General features: G+C 34.2%; 1 protein-coding gene across 5 annotated transcripts in view; it reads left to right on the top strand.

The window, feature by feature from the left end:
* The window catches only part of CBLB (Cbl proto-oncogene B), a 212,243-nt gene that overhangs the window by 155,744 nt on the left and 39,043 nt on the right, over positions 1-17,456 (top strand). For all 5 annotated transcript variants that reach the window (XM_081064589.1, XM_081064590.1, XM_081064593.1 and 2 more), the window contains exon 13: positions 5,162-5,256. In XM_081064589.1, coding sequence (XP_080920715.1) covers positions 5,162-5,256 — 95 coding nt within the window. The remainder of the gene's footprint in view (positions 1-5,161; positions 5,257-17,456) is intronic.

Here is a 17,456-nt window from a genome sequence, read left to right as displayed (position 1 = left end):
GAAATTCATAAAGCTAAACACCCTGTACGTGGAGTGACAACTCACTCCCCATCATCATGTGTCTTCTCTGAGTGTGCCAGTTCCCATCATCCATCAGAACCATTTGCCCTTTTTATTTGCATCTTCAGTAGATAAATGGCAGGGGAAGCAAGAATAAATTAAATTCTAATTACTCCATTTGCTAGTTGTAGAGAGCTCTGAGGAGGAAAGCCCTCTAATTCATTGTTAAAATGAAGTGTAAGAATTTTCTGTGACTTTCATTTACTTTCTCGTCTCTTCCTCTTCTACTTACCATAATCAAATAGCTAATGTTATACTTTACTTACAACATGCATCTGCAAGCTAAGAGTTATTAAGATTATTTATCTTGCTTTATTTTCTTGGTAGGAGATTTCTTTCCTATAGCACTGTTTTCATTCTGTGAAATTCTCGGGTTGTAGCCATATTATAAACCTGTTCCTTAAGTATTTTGTTGGTTCGATTTTTTCTTATTGTTGATTGGTTTTAATTATCAGAGATGAAAATAAAAACCACTAAAATGTTCTAAAATGCCATTGGAAACTTGAAATTTATATCCTTATTTCTAGATACTAACATTGTATCCAACTACCTTTATTCATTCCTCTTGAAAGATTAAAAATACTGCTGTTCCTTCTGTGATAAAAAGTACCTCTGACTTGTCATGTGACTTCATGTGACATTGCTCTAAAATGACCTGTGGACAATAATCTGATAAAGATGTTGCTAGATAAATACATCGAAAGATTCCACTTTTTGAGATTGTGGCTTTTGCTCTTCTGGTGGTGAGACTCTGGTTTACATGAACGACCTTAAACTTATCTAAAAATCTCAAGGGCTGTCTTTTAGAAAATAAGTCCTCTATGTACACTGGTTTCATTTCTAATCGGATATTGTGGAAGAACAAATTATAACAACATTTTTGAGGTCGTGTATATGTGTCATTACATGTATGGGATGGGGGAAATGAAGTGTGTTAGGGGTTTTGTATAAATAAAAAGGTATTTCGTAGTTGTGCCAAGATTATCACAGAAGTATTCCTCTCCCCAACCCCATGTCTCAGGGGTCTCAAATGCTTTACCCTTAATTTTTAGATAATATCGGAATCATAAGAAAATATTTCAAACTTCAAGATTAGGATTAAATGTTATCTCGAGGCATGTAAAAAATATTAATCTAGGATAACCTAGAATTTATAATAAATCGTTATAACTCAGATTAAACTTCTTCCACAAGTCTAAACTTCTCCTAATGTATTGTTATTCCTTCAACCTATTTTAGCTTATGAACACTTAGGATGCTCAGGATTCTGTGGGGAATACCAAATGAAGAAAGCACAGTGAGAGTGACACAGGTATACCGTGAACTAAGAGATAAGACACAGTAATAGCATCCAGAAAATAAACTGTGGGATCCCCAAGAAGAAGAAGAAAACATTCTAATTGAGATGCAGGGTAAAAGAAAAGAATAAAGAAAGCTTCATGTAAGACGGTCACTGACTGTAGACATTAGAAGGTTGGTCGGTGTTGGTTTTTTTGTTGATTTTTAGCCATGACAGGAAGGGGTATTGTGTAGGTGGGAAAACGTGCATAGTGCAGGAAGTCAATTTTGTACAGAAGATAAGCCATATAGAAGGAATAAGCAGGATAGATAAATGTATCCTAAGTGAAGGATAGATAAATGTATGGCAATGTAGAGTGAAACCAATAATGGAGTGTCATATTCTACACAAAGTTATCTTTGATATGTTAGGCAGGAAAGAGCTTTTAAAAATTTTTTGGCACAGGAATGATAAGATCAGAATTCTTGATAGCATGTTCAGTGGAAATGTGGTAGATGTGGGGCAGTGAGCTAGGAAGGCAGAAGAGAAAGATGTTTCCTTAGTTGTGGGCTAAAGAAGGCATGATTTTATTTAGTTCGATTTCAGTGTGACCTTCAGTCGATACACACTTGGGCAGCTACAGTTGTCTCCTATTTGCAGACAAGCTCTTCAGGATTCCAGAGAAAATAAAATATTTATTTTTAGCTCAAAAAATTGGGAATTATGACGCTCCCTCAGGTAGAGGCAGCTAAAATGATTTTAAGTTGAACGGAATGAGCGCAGATGGGAACATGGAATTCAGGATGAAATTATGTTAAATCTTGCCATCCAACCAGTATTAGGTGATATAAATGAGTACCTTAGATGTACAGAAATATGAACATTGCCTAGTTCTTGCATATTTAGGTCCTTTATTATTTTCACACATGTGAAATCTTAGTCTATTAATTAGGAAAAATGATGAAGAATTACTTGCTTGGTATTAGGCATGTTGTTCACCCTCAGTACATATTTTAGAACAGTATGTAAGATCAGCCATTAAACAAATTGCATATTGGCTGAGAGAATTTTAGTAAACTAATGAGTTTCTTCCAATTGTACCCAGGGAAAGTCATTTCATTGGTTAATACCTCCATTAATAAGGTCATCTACGCAGACAGTTTTCATGTCAGCCCTACTGTGTGGAATGTCCAATAAAATGAAGAAATCAGAGTCCTTGTGCCGAAAGAGACTCAGTGTGGCATGACTGCTCTTCCACAGAACATAACTACACAGAACATAAGCAAAGTATCAGTGCATGCCAAGCACCAAATGAATTTTTCAGGAAAGACACACTGGCTTTTCAGAAGCAGGAGAAATTGTAGAGGTTCTATGTGTTAACAGCGTGTCTAAAGCAGAGAAAATGCTGTTTGCATTTGAAAGCATATTAATAATTAGGACAAGTCACTTAACTTTCTTGGGGTTATTGCTTTCCTAAAGGGTAAATAAACTGCATCATTAACTGTGCTCCATGGTTTTAATGATGATAGACTCCATTGCCTGTGTGACTTGCTGAGATTTAATGATGGTACACAAAAATGCTCTTATTAATATCTTTATTCTTTCATTTACCTAATGTGCAAGGTGAAAGCATTTTTATTATTAATGTTTGAATATATTGATATTCCTTTTCATATAAGTTCACAATGTTCTGAGTATAAAATTATGGTTGGTTTATTGTTACATGAGAGCCAGAACAACAGAAACTGTTATTTCCATATCTCCCTTTTATAACTGCTGAAATTTTATTAGGTGTCAACAGGATAATAGATACTTTCTCCTAATAAAACAAATGAATGCATATAAAATCCATATTACGTTTTCTAGAATTAATTTTAAACATACTCATATCTGTGACTGAAACATCAAGATTTGATTGCGAAAAAATCTTACATTGTACCCATTCTGGCAACACTCACAGGACTCCAGTTAAGGGTGATTTTAAATACTCATTAGCACAATGAGCATTTGTGGTTTTATATACATATTTGTTGTTTGAAAGGAATTTTTTTATGTTAAAGGTTTCTATTGAACTTAGCAATGATGTATCTACTTAGAAATTTTCTCTCTAGCAAAGTTCAAAAAACTGTGCCTTGTTCTCTTATTTGGTTCATAGTCAGAAGCCTGTGATAAAATAATTTCATTTAAAGATAGATCTTGTCATAGGTAACTATGGTATATTGAATCTAATAAGGAAAGATGTGAAAAAGAAATTTGAACTACAGTACAGGAATTAGTTTTTAGAGTGAAACTTCAGTGCTGTAAAATTTAGATTCTGTAGCTTTGAAATGCAAGTACTGATACATTTCAAGTGTATCTTTTAAACATGTTCATTTTCTTATTTTAAGGTGAAAGAAAAGGATATGGCCTTTTCAATTTTGCATTCTAAAGCTTCAGCACCATTTTAGAAATATGAAGGGGGAAAAACAAGAAATTGGTAGGTCATTGATTGGGTTATCTAGGACAAATCAAGTTACATTACGTCCTTTTTGCCCCCACATCAGTCTGCGCCTTTTAAATATTAATTAGTGAGAGTTTGGGAAAGAGGCGAATGATAAAACTCTAAAGATTACTGAAAGATCTTAAAGTATATTTAATCTTTTCTTGTGAATATGTCTTTGCAAAGTTATTCTCTCTTTTTTGTAAGCTGCTTTAATTGTAAGTTGTTGGATTAATAAAGAGCAGTCGTTCAGACAGTTGCTACCGCTTACCGTGTTTTCCCAAAAATAAAACCTACCCCGAAAATAAGCCCAAGTTAAGATCGTCAGCCAGACGGATGCATTTAGTAAGTTATGACGACTTTCCAGAAGAAGATGACATGTAATTGAATAAATGTAGATTGTTGTACATGAAAAAAATAAGACATCCCCTGAAAATAAGCCCTAATGGAGCAAAAATTAATTTTAGACCTGGTCTTATTTTCGGGGAAACATGGTAACTGAGCATCCTAGAAATCAGAATGTCCGGATTCTGAGTAATTATCCCCTGGCTCTCTATGGTACCTTAAGAGCAAGGTGACAATTTTGTTTTGTGTTGTTTACACACTGAAAACTATGTATAAGATGATTACCTGCACTTTGTATAAAAAAACCAGGACATGTCTCTAGTTACCAGTAGTGCTGAAGCTTGAAAGAATAAAGACATTTCTGACTATACTCATGTACTGTTCTATTGAGAAATTTTCATATGTTGTGTTAAAAGTGATAATTTAGAACACTTTTATTTAGTAGGAACTGAGATAAGAATCCCACTAGTGCAGCTTTTTTCTTTACTGAATCCTTACCGCGAACTCTTAACTTTTCAGTAAAAACTGATCATGTTTGGAGAGTTTTAGTGTTTCTTGCCCATCTATCTATATCTGATTTATAGAGATTTAGCATTCCCTCTCAGTAAGTTTAAGAATCATGTTGTATTGTAGTTCTTTCATATACCTGGCTACTGCTTTTGGTGGTTTTGAATATTGAGTATGATACTACTGATTCTTAAGTAAATCAAACGATATTTAATGGAGGGGGGTGGTAGATGAGGGTAAAGGGGATCAAATACATGGTGATGGAAGGAGAACTGACTTTGGATGGTGAACACACAATGGGATACATAGATGATGTAATACAGAATTGTACACCTGAAACCTTTGTAACTTGTCACCCCAATAAACTTTAATTCAAAAAACAAACTGATATTAAATATTATTTTCAAAATTTATAGATGTTTTAAAAGCTGCTATTGTGTTAAGATCCTCCAGAAATCAAATTGGAAACTAACCCTTTGACTGCTTTTCAGGTCTTTTCCAATGGTCACCTGGGAAGTGAGGAATATGATGTCCCTCCTCGGCTTTCTCCTCCTCCTCCAGCTGCCACCCTTCTTCCTAGCATCAAGTGAGTTTTGTTTAATTTGGAGATCATTTGTCCATGCATGAAGATATGATAAATAGTAGTTTTGAGGTCCTCAGCACAAGAAAGTACAGGGTGAATAGTAATACATCAATAAAAATGATCCAGCCAGGTTTATAAAGTGAAGTACCAGAAATCAAAATCCTTCCTGATTCTTGATCAGTAACCACAGCATCTACGAGACTTACCTCAACTCTGAGATGACACATAGAGCAACTAGGAGATAAAGCTTAGTCTTCCCTGTATCCAGGAAGAGGATAGAGTAGCACATGGCAAACAAGCTCTCCCTTCCAGTTTAGCTCTCTTCGTTGAAGATGTCACATTTTTCCCAACTACCCAGTTTGACATCAGAAGATAATCTTTGGTTCCTCCACTTTTCTCATTTCTCAAATCCATTTAGCCACAAAGTCCTGTTGATTGTTCTTTTAACGTTTTTCATATTCAGCTAATCTTTCTCATTGCCCTACCTTCACCTTATAGCTGGACAACTGAGCAAGCCTTAAACTTGATCCTCTGATATGATCTCAGAATTAACATCAGTGGGAAAATGAGTGAACCTGGGAACACAGGAGACACCAGGGACTGTCACATGGATCTACCCAAGTCAGGGCAGCCTAAAACAAAGTGTCCTGTCTTTTATGTTTTGTCACTCTTTTAATTTATGTTTTCCTACTCTTTAGATTAAATCAGGCTGCCTTCCTTCCTTCCAGCATATTTTGTTCACACAGCTGATTTGATTTAAATTCTGCTTTCCCCAGATTACTTTCCTATTCAAAACACAGCATTGTTCTTTCTTTCTTTCTTTCTAAATTATCCTACGCTCTTCTGCTACCGTGTTTACCCGAAAAGGAGACCTAGGTGGACCATCAGCTCTAATGCGTCTTTTGGAGCAAAAATTAATATAAGACCCGGTAATATAATATAATTAATATAATATATAATATAATAATAATATAATACTGCGTGTTATATTAATTTTTGCTCCAAAAGATGCATTACAGCTGATGGTCCAGCTAGGACTTATTTTCGGGGAAACAGGGTAGCGATAAGATCCACCAAATTTTACCCAACTGAAATATTGTTCAGTATTCCTAATGCTTGCCTTCTCATCTTGTCTTGCCTTTTTTCTCTCTTTGTGAGTTGTTCCCTCCTATGAAGAACCTTTTCAGAATCTTCATTCTAACGATCCTTGACTCCAGCTCCGTTTCCTTATGAGAACTTTGTGACTTTCAGTCATAATGCTGGTAGTTAGACTGATCCTCATTCCTCTACCAAGAGTTTCATGTGTACACATTTAATTAAACTCTGCTATGCTATTTTCTAATTTAAAAGTGCCTTTCCACCTTAAAAAGACTATAAGATTTTTTGTTTGTTTGTTTTTATTATTTTTTAAATTTATTGGTGTGACATTTGTTAGTAAAATTACATAGATTTCAGGTGTACAATTCTGTATTACATCATCTATAAATCCCATTGTGTGTTCACCACCCAGAATCAGTTCTCCTTCCATCACCATATATTTGATCCCCCTTACCCTCATCTTCCATCCCCCACCCCTCCTTAGTATAAGGTTTTAAGGGCAGAAACCTATTCTTGTATTCTCTGAGTTTCCCACATAACACCTTACTGCTTTTGCTGTATAGTGAGTACTGAAAACACCTGATTGCTTGATTGATTGACTTTATTATCTGCTGAGATCCTCATTTCTAATTGAAAGTCTTAGAGTGTCTTCACTCCATCCTCTGCTGGTCACTGAACTTCTACTGTTCATATGAATGCAAAAGAAGAAGGATAAGCTAGCTACCAGCTCCCAAGAATTTACAAGCTACTTTAAAATGAAGTTAACATACATGAAATCACTAGAGAACAATCATGCACTAAATTGTGCAATTCTAATTCGTTAGTTTTTATATAAACTTGGAGAAGAGGCTGTTATAGACTTTGCAAATCAAGGATGTTTTATAAAGAGGATGGAAATTTCCTGAGTCATGGAGGGTAGCACAACTGGAAAAGGGGGAATGTCTAAGAAAAAGCAAGAGTGAAGTTTGACATCATTCAGGGGACAGTAGGAAACAAAACTAATTGGATTGTTCTCCAGGGGCAACATTTCTTGGAACTGCCACATATGTAGCAGACATAGAAGTTGGAAGCAAATACACATTTTATGTAGTAGGCTCTAAGTCAGTAAGGACATATGATATTCTAGCATCAATGAACTCTGGATATATGTATACACAATAAAACATCTAAGTTCAAGTACATTTGATGACCTAGAAAACATCAGAAAATGAAATAAATGAAACTTGCTAATTAGATGTTAAATTTTCACATTCTGTTTATTAAATTTACATTGCCAAGTGGGATAAGAGACAGAAGTTGCAGTTTGCTTCATTTGTATTTAATATTAAGTGTCTGTTTCTTTAAAAATAGAGTAAGAATAACAAATTCATAATAAAATGTATTTTATTGATATTTTTCTAATACTTCAGTTTGTATGTGCATGTGGATATACTTTCTCCTTATTTAGTCTTGAGTTTTCCCTCAGAAACAATGCAGTTGCTTTGCTTAATGACAGAAATGTTTTATCAATGCATGCTTAACAGCAGTTTAGGTTTCTATTTTGCATGCTGCAAATTAACCATAGTTAATATTCATAATACAAGTGCTGGCTTTTAATGGCACATTTACTGCTGCAGTTTATTTTCATTCTGACTATATAGGTAGCAGTTGTTCATTGTAGAAAATATGGAAAGTATGTGAAAGAAAGAAAAAATTAAATACATAAATACAGATATCTACATATCCCAAAGTCAGTGCTCAGAGTTCCAATATTTTTATGTTTTGTTCTTTTAAGACTTTTTTTACATCATTTAGATTATATTGTAGAGATAATTTCATGCCCTCCTTTCTCACTTAATACTTAATACTTGAATAAGCATTTTTTTAATATTTTATACACTGCATTTATTATTAAACTAGCATGCAATTCTGAAGTGAATGTTAAAATCAGACTTGGTCCCAGACCTTACTCCAACGTTAAGTATTTGTCTTTGACAAGGTAAACTCTCTGGGCCTCACTTTCTCCATCTGCTAAATGAAGGGATCCATTTATTTAAATCATCTCCAAAATCCTTTTGAGCTTCAACTTTTTAGGTTCTATGCAATATGTTCTTTTAAGGGGTCTTCATCTGTGGTGTTAACTAAATATGAAATATTTGGCAACTTCAGTGTTCATTTGTAGTTGGTTGGTTGTGTCCCATTGCTGAGGCTAGTATGCGTTGGATTACTGCCCTGGTTTTTTGTCTTTTATGTTTCGTCAACTATGGCCTCATTATAGTACAATGAGTATAGACCCTTAGCTCTGGAAGGGCATAGAACAGAGGTCTTGGCAAAATATAACTCACTGAAATAGGGTTGTTGGATGTTCAAGTACCTATTTCCATGTTAGACTCTTATGTTTCAAAATCAGGCCAAAGCAAAATTACAGGTTACTACCTAACAGACTTTTGCAGTTCTCACAAGTGTTGAAAGCCCCAATGTTGAATTCAGTAATTTCAAAGCTAACATTAACCCTTAAATCTACACCGTGTTCTTGTAACTGTTTACCAAAGTATAATTGTTATGTTATTTGACGTTTTGTGATTCCCATTTACTTGATTGATATAAGAGGCTACTCTGTGATAGTGTTTACTTTCTTATAAAACTGTGTTTACAATTATGTGACTCTTACTGTGTAACTTATCTTGAGACCTAGAAGAATATAGAATTTATCTTTTCAAATTATTGTAAAAGCTGAAACTGTATTAGTGTGTATAGATTTACTTATTTTTTTCTTAACTGGTGTTTTTGAAATGGTTTCTATTTAATTAACGTCATTGACATTTAGCTATAAATATAAATTTTTAAATAAAAACTTGAAATATGGGTAATTATTATTTTGACGGGGAGAATAAAAAAAATCCTATGTGGATCATTTTTACTTTGTAGTGTAAAATTTTACTAAATTATATTTAATCTGGATGTAATTTGATTTTTCAAAATTAAATGAAACCTGAAACAGTTAAAATATTTATTTTACTTGACACAAGATATTGGCAAATAAGCAAAAGGAGTTATTGCAAATAATAATGGAATAATTACTTCCAGGTAAGATAATGTTCTGGAATGCTGAGGAATGTCCTTTTTTTAGAAGAGTATTTTTCTTGTGCCTTGTCTTTTAGAAATGGATGTTTTTTTACTTTTGACACATTAAGCTTTCAAATACACGTGAACCAGTTTTACGTGGCTCACATTTTTATAAAAAGGCTTTTTTGTTGTTGGAAGTGGTAGTGTTGAGTATTATGATATGTGTTCTAAACAGAGGTTGCTAATATTTTAGTTTAATGACTAGGGAATCAATTTTACCTAACTATCCTATTTTCATTCAGTTGCGTGTACTGACTGGAGATTCATTGTGAACAAGATAAAATCCTATCCTCATTAGAATTTGTGCTTTAGTGAGGGAGAATAGAAAGGAAAACCACATTGCACATTGTTAGGTAGTGATAAAGCAGGGAAGGGGATAAATAGTGATAGAGAGGTTTATACTTTAAATAAGGTCATCAGGAAAGGTAATATTTGAGCAGAAACCTGAAAAGAAGTTAGGGAGCAAGCAAGCCATGAGGTTGTTTGGGTAAAGAGGATGAACAGAACTCAAGGGCCAAACAGTGAGGCAACGAGTCCCTTTGGCACATTTGAAGAGCAGCCAAAAGGGCACTGTGGCTGGAGTTGAATAAGGTGTGCAGGAGCTAAATCATATGCTGCCTTTAAGGCCATGATAACTTTGGTTTTGTTAGTTTTTAGAAGCCATTGAAAGGTTTTGATCAGAGTTATGACATGATGCTAGTTTGTGTTTTTAGAGTTTCGCTGGCTGCTATGTGGAGAACTGTCTTTCAGAAAGCAGAAGTGGAAGTGAGGAGACCAGTGGAAAGTGTAGTCACCTGATGTGGTAGACCAGTAAGAGATGGTCAGACTGACTGGAGTGATGGCGATAGTTACATGGCCAGCTTTGCGTTGCATTTTGCTCCAGCAGTGCCTACCTGTTAACAAATTGGATGTCTGTGAGGTATGATAGTCAGGGATGAACGACACTTACACAGGTTTGGGGTAAAAAAACTGGGCGAATGGTTGGTGCAATTTACCAAAGTGACGGAGATCAGAGAAGAAACGTGTGGGAAAGGACTAAAGGTGGTAAAATGAAGACTTAATGATCTGTTGAGTTTGGGATCCCTATTGCACACACACGTCCACACAGGAATGTTGAAAGGATAGTTGGTCGTCCCGTCCAAACTTTAAACTTTACGTTGTTCAGGTAAGTATTATAAATATTCAGGTAAATATTTCAGTTGTTACCGGGTTTCCCTGAAAATAAGACCGGATCTTATACCATATTTCCCCGAAAATAAGACCTGGTCTGATATTTTTGCTCCAAAAGATGCATTAGGGCCTATTTTCAGGGGATGTCTTATTTTTTCCTGTACAACAATCTATGTTTATTCAAACACAGTCATGTCATCTTCTGGAACATCGTCATAATGTACTAAATACGTCTGTCTGAGATCTTAACTGTGGCTTATTTTCGGGGTTTGTCTTATTTTCAGGGAAACACTGTATGTGCCATTGAGTCAACTTCAACGACCACATGAATGAGTGAACATTCTCATCTAGGGTTTCAAAGTAAGACAGATGAAGAAAAATAGAGAATAAGACAAGAAAATGCAGCAGTGGTGTACCATTGCCTCCTGCTGCACAGTGAGTCCAACCCACATGTGCTCAGGTCCATGGTGTCGCACGTCACCAAACACCTGCGAAAGGTAAACACCTCGCAGGGAAGTATTTCAGTAACTATTACATAAAGCTGCTAAATTCATTTCTACATTGCCTCTGCCCAAATGTAGTAGCTTGATTATATTCTTAGACATAGGAATGTAATTCAGTGAGATTTTTAACAATATAGAAACTCATATATTTAAAGCATTCCCTTGGGTATATACCTGGGTAAAAGTATACCATTAACCCCTGTTGATGTTGTAGAAAACATATTTAGAACATTTCTATGTAGTAAAATTTCAGTAAACATTATCTAGTGTGGTTATTATCATAATTTCCTTTTATAGACCTAATTGCTGGGGGGAATAAACTAGAAATGTGGGTTTGTGAATGCAGCCTCAGCTACTGCCACCTTCCAGTGAGTTATTAAGGGGTCCACACCTCCAAACAACGTCTGTGTCTGTGAGTGTGTGCGTGCCTGTGAGTGTGGTTGTCTTTAAATAGTGGCCAAAGGGATCCAGAGATGAGTAATGTAAAACTGTAAAGCTAGACCAGTTTGACTAAAATGATGACCAAGTTCATGGAAGAGAGGAAAGTTTGTTTTATTTTGTTTTGTTTTTAACTAGAAAGTAAATGACACAGAAGGAAAAGAAAAAAGTACTAAGCCGTGGGAGTTATTAAAGCAAATATCACATTGTGTAATTTTTAACAACTTAAGAGGAATGTGCTTGATGAATATTTTTCATCTTGTGTATGGTGCATACTAGGCTACGTTTGTTATGCTGCATGTCAAAGGAGCAGGAAAACATGTTCTATTATTGCTCACCTGAGGATTTGTACACAGTGTGTACTATAGTTTTACATTAATGCAGTTTGTGTTTAATAATAAGAAATTAGGATGACTGATTTAAATATCTGGTAGAAAACTTTTTTAATGGAAGATAAATCTGTAATTAAGAACTGCTCTGTTTTTCTTAACTCTAGTGAATGAACGTTGTTGCTTTTTTTTATTAGTCTTTGAACCAGCTTTCATTCTAATACCTTAAAATCATTTTAAGAGTTGCCAAGATGATGCACTATTTTTGTTTGTTTTGCCTTTGGTGGATGAAAAGTGCACTATTATCAAAGATGGCAGTCCCCATAAATAATAATTAATATGTAGGGGATATGTGGAATGAGTCCTTCTTTTCAATTTGTTCATTATTATTGCTGTGGCATTCTTCTTTCGTTAATGTATCATGTAGAAATGTATGTGCATTTGGTGTGGACTCACTGATACGATTCAATATTTGAAGCTCAGACTTAATTTATAAATCGATGAGATGATGCAGAAAAAAACCCAAATCTCCTGCAAAGCAGCTTGACTCTCCTAACGTAGGTTTTCTAGTGTTTTGTGGTGAATCGCTAGAACCTACTTCTTGACACATTGATAAAAAGTATTGAGGGCTGCAAGTATATCATTTTATTAACAGGCCTCAACAGAAAGAGCAATAGTGTTTGAAAAGGGTGAAAAATAAATATTATGAGCATCACTTTTCCTCCTTTTGTATTTTAGTATTATAATTTGTAAATTCAGATAGAATTGTAATCCCCCTCTCTTCTTTTATCTGAAAATGGCATTTGGAGGATAGCTGTAATCAGGGTTGGGGAATGCTACTAATTCCACTAATCTTTCCTTTTCTCTGACTAAAAGCTATGTTGGGAACTGATATTAACATTAATCCCCATAGTCTGACAAATCTGTCACTTGTAATTTACTGTAAAACTGATTTATGATGACAAATAATTAGGTAGCCTTAGACAGAAACGTGAACCACTGGATTCTAATTGAAGATAGGATCTATACTCGTATTATATTCTTTATACCGTCTCTGTTTTGTCCCTCAGAGGCACAGTCCTTCATCCCTGAACCTATTGATCCATTGATAGAAAATGTGTAGGGTTAGAAAGAGAATCTATTTTCATATTGAGTGGCATCTTTGTGTATTCCACCGTGTTCAAACATTGCTTACGTTTCTGTTAACGTTTCTCTATAGGCTCAAATGGAATTAGATTAAGTGATTCTTCCGGCTACTGAAAATATTAAGCATATTTATTTGTGAAAGGTGCTTATGTGTAATATCTTAAATGAGTTAAAATAAATTTTTAATTTTTAATTGAAAGTTCCAGTTGTAAAATTAAAGCATAATTCATATACAGCAAAATTCACCGTTTAGTTCCAGTTTTGTGAGTTTTCACAACTGCATAGTCATGTAATCACTACCACAATCAAGATATAGAGCAATTCGTCACTCCAAAAAGTCCCCCTGTGCCTTGTGTCAGTTTCTCCCCTCACCCCACACCCCGCAAATTACCAGTCTGATATATGTCCATATAGTTTTGCTTTTTCCAGAAAGTCATATAAATAGAAGCATACAGTTTGTAGCCTTTTGATTCTGGCTTCTTTCTACTTGGCATAATGCGTTTGAGATTCATCCATGTTGTCTAGTGTATCAATAGTTTATCCTTTTTATTGTTCAGAATAAGTATTCCAGTGTAAAACACACCATGATTTGTTTAGAGGAACTTTTGGGTGTTTCCATTTTTTGGAGATTGCAAATAATGCCACTTTAAATATCTTTCATATTCAACATGTATTAGAAAATTAGATTCTCAGTAAAAGTATAAGTTTCCTCAACATTTACCTTCTTGATTGCTAAATAAAGCAGAGCCCCTGAAAGTGTTAAAAATAATATTGGTCCTGAAAAAGGTAATTTAAAAATGTAACTTAAAATTTGTTTCTCCAATTTAACAAGTCAATGAAAATGCTTATAAATAAAGCTTATGTTAAATCTTATATTAAACCTAATAATACACCACACTGCCTTGTCTTGATATCATGAAAGACTCCTCAAAATTAGTATGTATATTATAAAACTGACTCTGATATTTTGGGGAAATGACTTATATGTGGCACATGTGCAATCATATCAGATACAGATTTATTTTGTATCACCACTTCCTCCAGGCAGTGATTTTCTGAGTTAGATATTTTCCCTGTTAGGATTTAGGTAGTTACAAGAAATGTGGACTAATATGCATGGCAGGCCCTGAAGATTTGATTTTAATAAAAGGTATTTTTTTAAAAAATTACCTTCAGATATTATTAAATAATGAGTCTTTAATCTGGAAAACAAGCAAAATAACAACATATTTAAAATGCTTTTCTAGATTATGAAAGGACCCTAAAAAGGATTGTTCTGTTTCCCTTAATAGCTTGGTCATGTATTGCTTTAATCAGTAGTCATTCTTTTTCAGTAAAAGCTGACACTTAACCATGCCAGGCCTTTGTTGACTCAAAGTCTACCCTTAAGCATTTTGCAGTTCAAGACAGAAATAGAAGACAAAGACGAATATATAGAAAACACAATGTCAATGAATGAACATACACTAAATACAGGTAGTAGAAAAGATAAAAGTTCAAAGAAAATTACCGTTTTGTGGAGCAATGTCACAGGCGGTTTATATAAAGACAATAAAGATGGATGTTTCTACTTTGGTTTTTATCTGGAAAAGCTGATGGACTAATCAAGGTATCAAGAATTACTCAAATGAAGGAAAGAAAAGTAGTCGGTAGAGTGATGTTTGAAGTATGCTATTTAGGTAAAGCCAATGGGATATGCAGAAAGTCACCCCTCTGATTATATGCCTACCACTGGGAAGGTAGAATGCTCTAGAGGAATGTACCTGTGAGCCTTCCATTTCAGAGTGTAAAACTCACTAATGAAGAACAACATCAGATCCTGTATTCTTGGTTTGTTTCAAATGTGCATATCCAGAAACTGGATGTATTTACTCACTGAAGGCTCAAGTGACTAACACAGTGAGTTTAACAAGAGGTGCATGTTGTGGTGAGGGTGGCGGTACATCTTTCAGTGTGTGTGTTCCTTGTGCATGAACAGTGTATTAACTCAGTAATGATGGTCACAGTGCAGAATACGCTGTGAATGAATGTTGATAATATAAAGAGGATGGAGTAATGGGTGTAAGTGGTAGGATGGTTTACTTGGCAGCTTTAACATAGAACACTTGCTCTATTTCATTCCTCTGGTATCCCCAAAATTTCCCATAAGTTAAATCAATGACTGAAAAATTTCCCATGTCACAAAGTTGCTTATTTTCTCCACTTCCTAAAGTAAGCATATATGATAGCTAATGAAAATTCTTAAACTATTTTTTTACCATATATTTAGTTGCAAGTAAAATTGAACCTCCTTCTTGAATGAATTTGTAAAGAGGAAAAAAAATCTGACATTTTGTAATTCTTCACAAGAATTGAGATTTCTCTTTTGGTGTTTTGTACGCATCATTTTTTATCTTATATGTACCTTCTCTTCTGCTACTTTTTTAAGTTGACTTTATTTTTTAGAGCAGTTTTAGATTCAGAGTAAAATTGAGGAGAAGGTACAGAGATTTCCTGTATACCCCCTACCCCGACATGTGCCTAAGTCTTCCCTGCTTTGATTTTCATTTCCTTCAAAAATACTCCATCTGTTGATTTGCAGCAAAGTGAAAGAGTAGGGGGAAATTACCCAGATGAAATTATCACTGAAGAGAAAATACAGAAATCAGCCACAACAGATGTGATTTCAGAAATGGTCTGCTCTTGTTTCATAATGCAGTGCTTTGTTAAAAACTCTTAAATCTTTGGAAGTAATCTGCGATAGGCTAATAGGAGAAAATTCCTGAATATTTGATTGATAGGTTTTTTTCTTATACACAGTATATCTTTGAATTGCATAGGAAGAAAATTTCATTATGAATGCAAGAGTGTGTTAGGGCATGGAAAGGATGTATATTTTTCTCCTTTCATTTGCTTAGAACACATTCTGATCCTTGAGTTAGGTAAATTGATTTATAAGAGCTTATGGAAGGTAGTGTTTGAAATTCCCTGCTCCATTGCCCATCAAATCACCATTTTGCAGTCCCGTATCCTTACCAGCTGGCCTTCACTTGGAATGTACATCTTCCAAGTTTATACCATAAAAGGTGTAACCCTGAGGTTATTAATAAGGTTATTAGCTTGTGTTCTGGGCACTGACTGGACTTTCTGTCACTGTGTCACTGTGCATTCATCTCACCATAAACTGTCATTTGAATTTCAAGGTCCTTCAAACAAACAATTCAAAAATTGGTATTGAAATAATCTCCAAAGACAGGTGAAAATACACTTTTGAAAAGTCTTCGAAGAAATTTTTCTTTGACCTCTGAATTTCCTAGAGACTCAATTATATTGTTGAAATTTGAAAACCTTCAGGATTGTCAAAATGTCTTCTTGTAACGGGCACAAAGAAAGCTTTTAAAATTGTTTTCATTTTAACTATTGAGAAGAAATGAAAATGAGAAAGTTGTTTCAGGCTTGATAGCTGATATACCAAAGGCCTCTTGCTCCCTCTACAGAAGGTGCTTCAAAATTGCAGACGAAAAGATTTTTTTATTTTCATTTTTTAATTTTAATGAAACAGATTTATCATTGATGTTCATGGTGATTAAGAAAAAGTTTTAGATACATCTGTATCTCAGATGTCTTGCAAACTGGTTGGTTGTCCTAAAGTTGGTCAGGGTAGATTTGTGTGTTTCTACTTTGGTATTTTTCTCTTGCATCAGCAAGGATTAAACTCCAGTAGCAACAACTGTGAAAAACAGTAGTTTTTGGTTTGTTTTTTGTTTCTTTTTTTTTTTTTCTTGCTTGTTCAGTTTTATTTTATTTATTCTATTTTATTTATATATAGAGATAAGTAAAATGCTTGAATATTTCTTTTGATATTAGGTGATTGTTTCACTTATTTTCATTCTTTTTTATTTAGCCAGAGAATTTAAGCCATAAAAGAATGTAGTGTAACTCAACAACTTTTAGTTATTTTATTATCAACTTCTAATTATCCTTGTCATTTTTAATTCTTGATTGTTTGGGGTGGAAGGGATAAAAATTGGAATTGTAACTTCACAGAAGAAAGAATTGTTTCATTTAATTAAACTGGATTTTTTTTCAGCGATAGATGATATTTTATAAGAGACAGAAAGTTTGAGCTTTCTATAAAAACTGCATTAATACATAAAACTACCATACATTATATTTATCATATTAATTTACCCATTTAAATTGAAACACAAGGTTAATATTTTAGTAGCTTTGGTTTGAATAATTTTATGCATTTTCTCTTACAACTCTAAGACCATTTTATTTGACAGGTTACTAGTTTTTCTTATTGTGCCATTTAAAATTATAAGTATGAAAATTATTTTATTTCATCAATAGAGTCTTAACAAAAGATTGAAAATCCTTTTCATTTGTATTTAGTATTAAAACAGCCCTTCTGATGTTACCCTGAAATTGA

This window comes from Rhinolophus hipposideros (assembly GCF_964194185.1).
Source record: "Rhinolophus hipposideros genome assembly, chromosome: 2".
Classification (NCBI taxonomy): domain Eukaryota; kingdom Metazoa; phylum Chordata; class Mammalia; order Chiroptera; family Rhinolophidae; genus Rhinolophus; species Rhinolophus hipposideros.
This window is presented reverse-complemented; position numbering and strand designations above follow the sequence as displayed.